The sequence below is a fragment of the Podarcis erhardii genome (assembly GCF_964252035.2).
Source record: "Podarcis erhardii genome assembly, chromosome: 12".
Classification (NCBI taxonomy): domain Eukaryota; kingdom Metazoa; phylum Chordata; class Lepidosauria; order Squamata; family Lacertidae; genus Podarcis; species Podarcis erhardii.
Window position 1 is genome coordinate 26,490,437 of NC_138513.1, and position 12,510 is coordinate 26,502,946.

General features: G+C 39.7%; 1 protein-coding gene across 2 annotated transcripts in view; it reads left to right on the forward strand.

The window, feature by feature from the left end:
* LOC309325665 (uncharacterized protein) overlaps nucleotides 1–12,510 on the forward strand; it is a 30,126-nt gene that overhangs the window by 1,717 nt on the left and 15,899 nt on the right. For both annotated transcript variants that reach the window (XM_081833892.1, XM_081833893.1), the window contains exons 2-4: nucleotides 5,252–5,347; nucleotides 5,776–5,880; nucleotides 6,808–6,903. In XM_081833892.1, coding sequence (XP_081690018.1) covers nucleotides 5,252–5,347; nucleotides 5,776–5,880; nucleotides 6,808–6,903 — 297 coding nt within the window. The remainder of the gene's footprint in view (nucleotides 1–5,251; nucleotides 5,348–5,775; nucleotides 5,881–6,807; nucleotides 6,904–12,510) is intronic.

Genomic DNA, 12,510 nt, shown 5'->3' on the forward strand with positions numbered 1-12,510 from the left:
TGGGGCAAAGGCACACTTGTTTCATGAAAAAAATCACAAGGCACACCACCCTTAGAAAATGTTTAATATTTTTTTTCTTTAATGGCAAACAAAAACGTTGTGGACCGTTCTCTGCTCAGCGGGGATCGATCCGCTGATCCCTGCTGAGCTGGCGGATGACAGCTCCGTCTCCGCACTGTGTGCGGAGAGGGAGATGTCAGAGCCCCACTGCTCTCTATGGGGAATCGGATGAGAGTGGACCGCCTGTCCACTCTCATCCGATCCCATCCGATCTGATCCCCACCCAGGACGGGTGGAAAATAGGGTGGACACAGTCCGGCGCCCGCCTAGTGGGCGAAAATTTGACTTTAAAAAAAAAAAAATCTTTCGAATTTTTCAATTTTTCCCACGACACACCAGGCAACATCTCGCGGCACACTAGTGTGCCGCGGAACAGTGGTTAAAAAACACTGCTCTAGAGCCAGTATGGTGCAGTGGTTAAGAGCGGTAGACTTGTAATCTGGGGAACCGGGTTCTCGTCTCCGCTCCTCCACAGGCAGCTGCTGGGTGACCTTGGGCCAGTCACATTTCTTTGAAGTCTCTCAGCCCCAATCACCTAACAGAGTGTTTGTTGTGGGGGAGGAAGGGAAAGGAGAATGTTAGCCGCTTTGAGACTCCTTTGGGTAGTGATAAAGCGGGATATGAAATCCAAACTCTTGTAGAAACTTTTAGAGAAACAAGGAAGAATTCAGCGACAGTATGCTCTCCAGTTGATCCCTGTGCACCAAAGTTGTTTCTGCCTTCTGGTGTTCTGACTAATGAGTGCAAAGGCATGGGGATAATTTACAAGTGCTGGGGCAGCTAGGGAATATTGCATGGATTGTGAATGGAGAAACTTTTTGACAAACTTTGTGGACAAACCTATCAGTGGTTAGTGGAGCCTGGTGCAAAAGTGGACGTGACTCTTACCCAGAGCTTTCCAAATTGTGTGCCACGACATGTTAGTGTGTCGGCTGCAGTGTGTAGGTGTGTCACACATACGCTCCCCATGCTCCTCCCGTGGCTGGAAAGGGTTAGTTTAACCTCTGGTTTGCTAGTAAAACCGAATTACTGTGCCATGAAATGATGCAAAACTGAATTACTGTGTCACGAAATGATGCACTTCCAAAAAGTGTGTCACCAACTTGAAAAGTTTGGAAAGCTCTGCTCTTATCTTTGAACTGTAGGTTACATTCTAGCTGTACAAATTCAGATGTTTCTACAGACACCCATTACATCTCTCTCCATCTTCGTTCTGGCAGGCAAGAGGCATTGCCATCGTTCAAGGAAGGACGAATTCCAGCCAGGCAAAAGCACTCAAGGACGGTGTGCCCCAGAGAAAGGGCCAGTAGAGAGACCTAGAGCACCCAGGCCTGAGGTTCCCCACCCCTGCACTAAGTCCTTATTTCTAATGTAGCAAAATGTTTTTTTAAAATTGAATTAACATTTAATTAATTCATTTTATTTACTTTTATGGGCTGCCCAGTAACAAAAGTTCTCAGGGTGGTTTATGATGGCATATTTGTGTGCTCTGGCTGTACTTTGGTGATTCCCTCCTGCTTTAAACTTCTTCACCAAAAACCTTCAAGACCTCAGGATTCGGTCTGAGATATAGGTAAGTTGAGTAAAAGCTGGAAGATAGTGAGGACATGGTGTTTTAAGCCTCAAGGCTAGAAGCAAAGAAGATGAAGGGTAGGGTTGCCATATTTCAAACAGTGAAAATCCAGTCAGAAAAGCTGCTGAGCAAAAAATACCGTTTTTTAATGAAAAACAGCACTGCCAACATGGGCTGCCATACGTCCAGATTTCCCCTGACATTTTTTTCCAATTTCCACCCAGACACTGCTGCTGACTCCAGTGTCCCTGATATGTCCGGGAAATCCAGGACATATGACAACCCTATGAATAGGCCCAGTCTGCCCCTCAAAACTCAACAATCTGTGGAGGCCATTTTGATATTTTGCCAAACATAGCCTAAGGCCAATGCTTGTTTGTTAATTTGTTTTGACATTTACACACCATCTTTTATGATTTAACTGAAACTCAATGAAATTCAATTTGATTATGAATTAAATTTCAACTTAAAATTATAAATCACAACAAGGTTCAAGCAATCCTAATACTTAAATGAAACATCCGGAAGAATGGCAGCATAAAATCAGCCATCAACAACTGAAAGAAAACAACACCAGTGGGTTATGCTGCCAGTGGCTTTAACTATAATATGCCTGCCAGAATACAGTCTTGGGGAAATGTATAAAAGTAGATACCTTTATTGATACAGACAGTATAATGAAAGGAGATTATACCAATTAATCAGGTATAGTTATGTCTGGGGTGGAAAGCTACTTATAAGGATTATCACAAGAGGGGGTCGAATATGAAGAATCTTTTATTTGCATAATTGAATTAGGAATAGTTCTTTGGAGAATCAAATGCATATCACTCTCTATTAGTAAAGTGAATAGTTAGCATGGAGCTACTCTGGGTATTAAAATGGGTGGGTCCCTGAAGATGGGAAGAAACAAAACCCCTCCCAAGTATGCAAACAAATCTTGCTTTTAAAAAAAGAAAGCCCAACTTTTACTTTAAAACCTGGGTTACAGAGCTACTACCACCACCCTATATCCATGGATCTCAGTGTGGTTCACAACGTAAAATCACAATATAAAAAACAGAAAAGGAAAAAGGAAAAAATACATAATGAATATGTGTATATGTGTGTGTGTGTGTGTGTGTGTGTGTGTATACCTAATATGTACATGCATTTAATAAATAATAATACATTTAAAAAGCCATAAACTGCTAATTAGCACAAGGCCTGGGAGAAGAAGAATGTTTTTGTCTGGTGCCTGAAGATTTGTAACGAAGGTGTTAGGAGAGGCTCCCTGGGGAGAGCATTCCACAAGTGAGGAGCCACTGCAGAAAAGGCCCCTTCTCGTGTTGCCACCCTCTGGAGCCACCTTCATGAAGGAGGTACACGAAGAGTGGCCTCAGATGATGATCACAGGGGCCAGGTCAGTTCATATGGGGAGAGGCAGTCCTTGAGGGACTGCAGTATTTTGTTGAACATTTGAACAAGTTTTAAAATACTAATAAATGCTTACTGCGACCTTTAAAAAATATTTCAAGGATTTAATAATAATTTTGAAACCACTACCAAATGGAGAAAAAAGAATGGTAGCAGTGGACTACTTATGGGCAATACTTATTGCAATGCGCTGAAATATTTTTTTCTGCTCTTCATTCATGAACAATGATTTAAATAATTCTTGCTCACGTACTTTTTTGAGAAGTGTTTCTTCTTGTGATAAGCTGCTAATGTTTGCCATTCATTATTTTTTTGTTAAAGTGCACATCTTTTTATTATTTTAAAAAATTGCCATTCCCAACATTTAATTTGTGCGTTCAGAGACCAGAACCGTCATCACACATTATAGACTCCTGCCAGTAAATTCCTGGTGATCACCTGAATCTCAATTTAATCCATAATGCAAGTCCAGAGGAAAACCTGAAAACGTTCTATTGAAAATTGTTTGCAGATAGCAAATACATCGAAATCGGGATTGGCTCATGAATGATTTATTAGCCAAGAACTAGCTAAACTTGTCAGATAATTTGTTTGCACAAAATCATCGAAGCAGCCGTATGCCAAAATGTGCAATTTATTTGTCCATCGTGCAGGCACATCTTGTAGCTGCCACAAAGAATTCCCCTAGAATCCACAAGGAATACTGTCTCCTCAGCAGGTTTTCATTTTAATCCCATATTTAGCATGGATGAAAACTTAAGAAAATGCTGTTTGCTGTAGGAAAACTGTTTGTGAAGAAGCTGATTAATCACTGGGAAAGGCTGGTGAAAGGGGTGGGGTGCGGTGATGAGAAAAATGGTTGAGGACGTAATCAGTTTTAACTGTAGGAAGATTTGCAGTTGTGTTGTGTAGTTCCACATGGCTTCCAACCATAAATCAAAAAGTTAAGAGCTCAGATGAAGTTAGATGTGGGTTCACAGCTGCTACCAGAACTGTCCTGAATAACCAGGCAGTCTAAGGACCCATGATATTCCCAATGGATTATTAGCATCAATAAAGCTTTAGAACCAACTACAGTCATACCTTGGAAGTTGAAGCTCCAGCAGCCAATCGGAAGCCACAGAAGTCACCAATGGACGTTCGGGTTCCAAAGAACCTTTCAAACAGGAACAATCACTTCCTGGTTTGCGGCGTTTGGGACCCAAAATGTTCGACTCACAAGTTGTTTGAGATCCAAGGTATGACTGTAGTTCCTTTTAGATAGACCTGTTAATTGTGTATTGCCCAGATCAGTGCAAGGGGTAACAATGAATGAATGAATGAAATCTGCTTTTTGAAATGCACCTTTACATCTTAAATAAGAAGCCATTCATTAAGCAAAATGGGCACTACTCAGAAAGAAGCATGCCAGAAAATAAATGATCAAATTATTAGTGTTACCGAAATGATAAACTCGCTGATTCAGGGAGAATCAATCAGGTGTTCAAGAATAAAGGGAGCGGGGGAGTTAACTTTATGCAAACTGAGCACTCGCTTCTGTCAAATCTACCAGTACACCCAGCACTAACTTCAAAGGGACTTCAAGAGCTAAACCTGTCCCATCATCCTTGACCAGTGAGATAGGATTGATTCATTTATAATATTTCTGTAGCCATGTTGTACTGTTACATTTGCACCAATGTTCATCTGGATTAGCTCTTAATCAGAGTTGAAAAGCAAAGCATTTCCCATTACTGTATCTCTTCTTTTTTGCCTCTGGTTTAGCTATTGAGGAATAGCTAATCTATTGAAGAATAGCATGACCCTTCGCTTTGGAGACTGGATTTGGGTCAGGGTCATCCTGTCATCAGTTCTTTTCATACAGCATTTGAGAGCTAATTAATATAATCAGTTGTGGTGGTTGTTATCAGATGACAAGCTTTGCTCCTATCACTGGATAGCAAACAGTATTTAACGTGATAAGAAAGTTCAGTCTTCATTATAGCCATTTCACAAACCAAATTAGCAGATTATATTTACCATTACTGAATGTACAGCATGCAATCATATGAATTGCTGCCCGGTCTACTGGGCCCAGGCAAATGTATGAATTAACTGGTAGGCTCCTTAAGGGAGTAGGGTGCTTTTGAGTAGACTGTTCCCAACCCCCAAGCCCAGAAATGTCTCATCTAACTTTCTTTGTCCCTTTCTTTTGGTTCATAGCAACTTGTTATCCGAAATGTAAAAATGGTGGGAAATGTCTCAGGCCTGGAAAATGCAGATGTCAGCCTGGCTATGGAGGACGATACTGTCATAAAGGTAAGTTGAATTTAGACAGTTTTCAAATTGTAGCAAAGAGTGGGGGAATAGTCTAAAACCATTGCACTTTTAGTCCAAAGCTTTTTGAGGGTACTAGGTTGGTCAGGACTGCAATACAGACATGGTATAATGTGTCTGGAACTCTTATATATTGAGATTAATATTTGATTACTATTTGCATTTCTGGATCTGTTGTGCAGTCGCTTTGAGTGTTTCATTTTGAGGCAGAAAGTCAGGATAGCAACGTTTTCCATAAATAACAATAAGCAGGTATAACGTTATCGTAAACAAATGAGCATGAAATTTCCACCTATATGCCTCAACTCCATTCTAGAATTGTTGCTTGGAAGAGGCAACATTTATGCAACAAAACACCCTTGCTATAATGCTATAATGGCTTGCTTTGTGCCTGTGCTGTTTCCTTCCAGTAAGCTGTGAGGGAGGGTGTCAAAATGGTGGCGAGTGCATCTCGGTCAACGGGCTGGTAAAGTGTCTTTGTGCTTCAGGGTGGACAGGATCAAGATGCCAAGAAGGTAAAAATCTTCACTTAGTTATTGCATTTCAGTCCCACTTCTTTCAACTTGGAGTTTTCCCCATTTTATTGTTGAAACAATCGGTATAAATAGATTAGGCCAAGAGAGAGAGAGAGAGAGAGAGAGAGAGAGAGATTTGTTCAGGGTTGCTCAGTAACTTTTATGGCTCAATGGGGATCTGAATTCAGGTCTCCTGTTCCAAGCTTAACTTTTCCCACTATGGTACGCTAGTTATCTAACGCCTGGCAGTGGAGAGGAGAGAAGATGTCAACTGGTGCTTGGATGCAGTTCATTAAAATATATCCAGTGTGTTTCAGGGGCAAATCGCCTTATATGATTCTGCATGGAGGGGTTCCTCCTACTCTCCCCCCCAAAAAAAAATCACTTTCAGAGCTAACACAGTTTACCCTCTGTTCAAGAGGTAACCGTTTCTGAGAATGACAGCTAAAGCCACTGCTCTCAATCTGTCAGTTTCATGCAAAGGTAGAATGTGGTCACTTTTAATGATGTTAGTGTTCTGTTCTGGTCCGAGGGAGGAAATATCCCCCCCTTAAAGCAGGGATGCCTAACCTATGGGCTTCTGAATGTTGCAGAACTACAACTCCCATCAGCCTCACCCAGCATGGCAAATGGCCACAGGTGATGAGAGTTGTAGTTTGGCAACATCTGTAAGACCCCTGCTTTAAACATTCTCTAATGCTCTATAATGGGGGTGGGGAAATCTCACCATCACCCCTTCAGATGTTGGTGGACTACAGTTCCCATCATCCCTGACCACTGGCCATGTTGGCTGGGGCTGATGGAAGTTGGACTCCAGCGACATCTGGAGGACCATAGGTGTACCCCACCCCCTGCCATCCCCAGCTCTACAGTGTAATATTGAGATACCGAGATAGATGACTTTGCTTTATTGTTCTTTCGTTGCAGCGGTTTGTCCTCAGGGATGTCGGAATGGAGCAACTTGCGTCGCTCCTGGAATCTGCAGCTGTGCAACTGGCTGGGTCGGCGGCGCCTGTCATTTAGGTGAGTTACATATCTTTTAGAGCCTCTTAAATGAAATGCCTAAAAGCTGACATGATCATCGTGACACCCGCAAGAGCAACAAAGTCTTTGCAGAGGCGTATGAACTGCACCCAGATTCCCACCCTCATTACCTGTCTCATGTGTGTACTATCCCCTCATCTAAATATGAACGGATCGATGCAGATAGGAAATATTGCATGAGTTACTAATTTTGTATTGGGATATAGCTGACCTGAGCAGTTGCTGGCGTGTAGTTGGCAGTTCATTAACTGTACCTGCCTTTGGTCAGTGGCTCTTTCTTTTTTTTTTTTTCCATATATTTTTATTGAGTTTTTAACAACACAAAAAGAAAAACTTATTTATATCCAAGTACATATCACTTATTTTCATTATCTGGACTTCCCTCAACTCTTCCGACAATCTTTCGTAATTTCCATCCTATCTACACATTTCCTAGCTTCAACATTACTATTAAGTATTACAGTTCTATCTCTATATATCTTCACGTAACGTTCCTCATTCTTTTACAAAGCTTCTTTAAAACACACTAACGTTGTATGTTCCTCACATGCAGTTTCCAAATATTCCGTAAATTTCCCCCAGTCTTCCAAAAATTTCTGATCTTTTTGATATCTTATTTTACCTGTTAATTTATCTAATTCTGCGTAATCTATAAGTTTTACCCTCCAATCTTCCAAAGTTGGGACCTCTTTTCCCTTCCAATTCTGAGCCACCAACATCCTTGCCGCCGTAATAGCATATTGAAAAAATTTACAGTCTTTCCTTGTTATATCCTTTCTTGTTATTCCTAATAGGAAAATTTCAGGTTTTTTAACAAAGTTATATCTTAGTATTTTCTTCAGTTCGTTATGTATTGTCCCCCAAAACTCCCTTATTTTACTGCACTCCCACCACATATGCATGAATGTACCCTCCTTCTCTCCACACCTCCAGCATTTATTACTGATTTTGTACATTCTGGCTAATCTTACTGGCGTTAGATACCATCTGTACACCATCTTCATTGAGTTCTCTTTTAGGGAGACACAAGCTGTAAATTTTATGTTTTCGTTCCATATTTTGTACCAATCATCTATTTCTATATTGTATCCCAAATCTCTGGCCCATTGAATCATCACATCCTTTACCCCCTCATCCATCGTATGCCAATCTAGCAGGATTTTGTACATTTTTGAAATCACCTTATAATTGCTGTTCACTATTTCTGTTTGAAATTTAGATTCTCTTTCTCTGTACCCTTTTTCCTTTGCATCTTTCTTAAACATTTCATTTATTTGGAGGTAATGCAGCCAATCATAAACCTGACCTTTTATTTGTTCGTATGGTTTTATCCTCCATTTTCCTCCTTCCTTCATCACCAATTCTCCATATGTCGCCCAATTATCTCTCATGTTGACTTTTTTAACAGCTAACACCTCTAATGGGGACAGCCAGTGTGGGACTCCTACTTCCAATATGTTTTTATATCTATCCCATACTTCCCACAACGCTCTCCGAACAATATGGTTATCAAATGACTTATAGCCCTTCTTCTTCTCTTTCCATAAATAAGCATGCCATCCGGCTCTATTGTCGAATCCTTCCAAATCTAACAGCTTTGTATTCTTGAGGTTGATCCATTCTTTCAGCCAACAGAGGCATGATGCCTCATAATATATCTTCAGGTCTGGCAGGGAAAAGCCCCCCCTCTCCTTTGTATCTGTCAATAATTTATATTTAATTCTTGGTTTTTTCCCTTGCCAAACGTATCTTGTGATCAGCCTCTGCCATTCTTTGAAGGTCGACGTTCCTTTTAATATTGGTAGCATTTGGAATAGGAATAGCATTTTGGGCAATACTAGCATCTTAATTAGTGAAATTCTGCCCCAGAAGGATAGTTTTAATCTGTTCCAAATTATCAGGTCTTTCTTAATTTTGTTCCATGTCGGTGTATAATTGTTCTGATAAAGGTCGATATTTTTGGGTGTCAGCCAAATTCCTAAATATTTCACTTTTTTAACAATTTCAATTCCTATTTGTTGCTGTAATTCTTCCAATGCTGTTTTCTCCATATTTTTGACCATGATTTTGGTTTTCTTCCTATTTATTATGAACCCCGCCACCTCTCCAAATTTCTCAATTTCGTCCAGTATTTCTTTTGCTGACTCCAACGGATCTTCAGCCGTCAGCACTAAATCATCCGCAAAGGCTCTTATTTTATGTTGGTCTTTTCCTACCGCCACCCCTTTTATTCCTTCATTTTTCCTTATTGAATCTAATAACACCTCCAGGACCATGATAAATATCAATGGAGACAATGGACAACCTTGTCTAGTGCCTTTTGAAATTTTTATTTCTTCTGAGATCACACTATTTACTATCAATTTGGCTCTTTGTTCCATGTATATTGCCTTTATTCCGTTGAGAAAATCATTACCCATATCCCTCTGTTCGATATTTTTCAGCAGAAAGTCCCATGATACATTATCAAATGCTTTTTCCGCGTCCACGAACATTAGCATTGCCTGCTTCTCATTCCTGGCAGACAAATATTCTATAATATTTATAATATTTCTCACATTATCTCTCATTTGTCTGCCAGGAAGAAAGCCTGCCTGGTCTTCATGTATAATTCCTTGTAAAACCTTTTTCAACCTTTCTGCCAATATCCCTACAAAGATTTTGTAATCCGTATTCAATAAAGAAATTGGCCTATAATTTTTGACTTGCGTCAAATCTGCATCGTCTTTTGGGATAAATGTTATGAATGCTTCTCTCCACGTCTCCGGAATTTCTTTCTCCTTCAAAATCATATTCATCACTTCTTTCATTGGTTGTGACAAAGTTGTCTCCAATTCTTTATAGTACCTTGCTGTGAAACCGTCTGGTCCCGGAGCTTTCCCATTTTTCATTTTTTTAATTATCTCTTTTATCTCTTCCAATCTTATTGGAGTGTTCAACCTTTCTTGTGCCTCTATCGAAATCTTCTGTATCTCTTTCTCTTTTAAGTATCTTTCTATTTTCCTTATGTTGTTCTTTTCTTTCTTTCTATACAGTTGATTGTAGAAATCCAAAAATCCTTTCCTAATCCCTTTAGGGTTAGTTATCTCCTCTCCACCCACTTCTATTTTGTTTATTGTGGTTCGTTCTTTTCTTTCCTTGGTCTGCCATGCCAGCCACTTCCCTGCTTTATTCGCAAATTCAAAGTTCCTTTGTCTTAGTCTTTTGATGTTCCACTCAATTTCTTTGTTTATCATCATTTCAAACTCCTTTTGCAGCACCTTAATACTTTGTTTGATTCTAGCATTGTTTGGCTTCTTTATCAGTTTCTGTTCGTTTTCCATAATTTGTCTTAGTATTTCCTTCTTTTCTCTTTCTCTGTTCTTTCTTTTAATCGAATTCTGTTGGATAAAGTACCCTCTCATCACTGCCTTACCCGCGTCCCAGACAACACTCCTCTTCGTTCCTTTATCCCAGTTATCTTCAAAATATTCTTTCAATTTCTTCCTGGCCTCGTGGATTACCTTTTGATCATCCAATAAATAGTCGTTTAATTTCCACCTAAACGATCTTTCTTCCAAACCTTTAAGTTCCAATTCCAGAGGGCTATGGTCTGAGATGACTCTTGGTTGAATTTCTACCTGGGATGTTCTTGGTGTCAACTCATTTGATATCCAAATTTGGTCAATTCTGGACATTGATTCGTTTGGGTCGGAGTAAAATGTAAATTCTTTTCTCAGAGAATGTCTTAACCTCCAGATGTCTATTAGATTACAGCTTTTTACCATCTCAAAAAAAGACTTGGGTAACTTCCCTTCCTTTGAGTTGTTATTCCTTAGTCTGTCCATTTCTAAGGAGACCACCCCGTTCATATCTCCCATCAGAACTATCTTTTGGTCTGCAAATTCTGATAACTTGTCCTCCAATTTTTTGTAGAATTCGGATTTGTTTTCGTTTGGTGCGTAGATCCCGACCACCATTATTTTTTCACCTTGCCAATTTATCTGGATTGCCATCATTCTTCCTTCATCATCTTTGAATATTTGTTGTGCTTCGATTTTGCTTTTAACATACATTACCACTCCTCTCTTTTTCTTTTTATCTGAGGATATGAATTCATTGCCTAATCTCTTATTGATCAAAATTTTTCTATGACTCCTTGCAACGTGAGTCTCTTGCAAGCAGATTATATCTAGATTTTTCTTCTTTAAAAGTTGTTCCACCTTATTGCGTTTTTTCCTATCGTTCAAGCCATTCACATTCCAATTCCATATTTTTAGAGCCATGTTGTTTTGATTAGGTGTGTTTAGATTCCTTCCTCCTCTTCTTCCTCCTCCTCCTCTCTCACCTCCTCTTCCTCCTGTTCCTCGTTTCTCTGGCCGTTTTTCCTCTTTATCTCTTCTCCTCCCGATGCTCCCTTCGCTTCTTCATCTTCTTCCATCGTTAATTCTTTATACTTTCTTTGAAATTTACTTATTTCTTGTGGGCTGATCAGTCTATGTCTTTTACTCTTGTAAAAAAAGGAGATCCCCTCGGGAAACTCCCATTTAAATTCTATATTGTTCTTTTTTAGAGTTTGGACTATTGCTTTATAGGGGTCTCTCCGTTTCAACAATCTAATTGGGATGTCCTTGAAAATGATTATATAGCCGCCATCTATAATTAGCCTTTTTTCTCTGTTTTTTTGAAGGACCAAATTTCTCATATCCCTATCTTTGAAGGTTATGAGGCAGTCTCCTGGGTATTTCTTCGCTTTGGTCGTTTTGACCCTCATTCTAAAGGCATTCATTATCGTATTTGCTACGTCGACTTCCTGAAGTTCTAACCATTGCGCCAATTCTACTATTAACTTTTGTCTAATATTCTCGTTCTGCGTTTCTGGTATCCCTCTCAACCTCAAATTTGTTTCCCGTTGTCGAAGTTCATTCATAGAGATGGCATCCCACATTTCTTCTTGAGCTTTGTTAGTCTCCTGGAGTCCCACCTTAATTTTATCTTCCTCCCGCTTTAATTCTCTTATTTCCATTTTTGTCTTTTTCATCCCTTCTTCTAATACTTGGGTTCTTTTGGATACTTCCTTGATTTGCCCTTTAAGTTCTCTTACTGTCTCATCTATTTTCTTATCTATTTTTCCAATTCTTGCATCTACCTGTTCAATTTTTGATTCTAAGTTCTTTTCACTTTGTCTGATCTCACTAAACATTTTTAATATTTCTGATCTAAAATCAGACTCTTGTTTGGACCCCTTTCTTTCTGCTGGAGTCCCCCCCTCCCCCGCCTTTTTCTGTGTGTATGACATTTTAAAATTTTTGGATCTGATTTCACTAACCGTTTAAACTGAACCCGATAGACCGTTTTTCCTTCTTTCCACTTCTTTCCACTTCCCCACACACCAATTCCCCCTTCCCCCCGCAAAAGATTCAATTTAGAAATAAGATGGGGAAGTCTGATTTTCAGTTCCCACTGTCTCCTTTGAGTTGCAGTCTTTACAAATTTTAGTCCAGTTTGGTCTTCTTACTTCTTGCCACCAATTAGGCTAATCCGTTAAATATGAAGGTTCACCCTCCACCACCAAGGCTCAGTGCCACTGTTCCCTTTTTGTTCTTT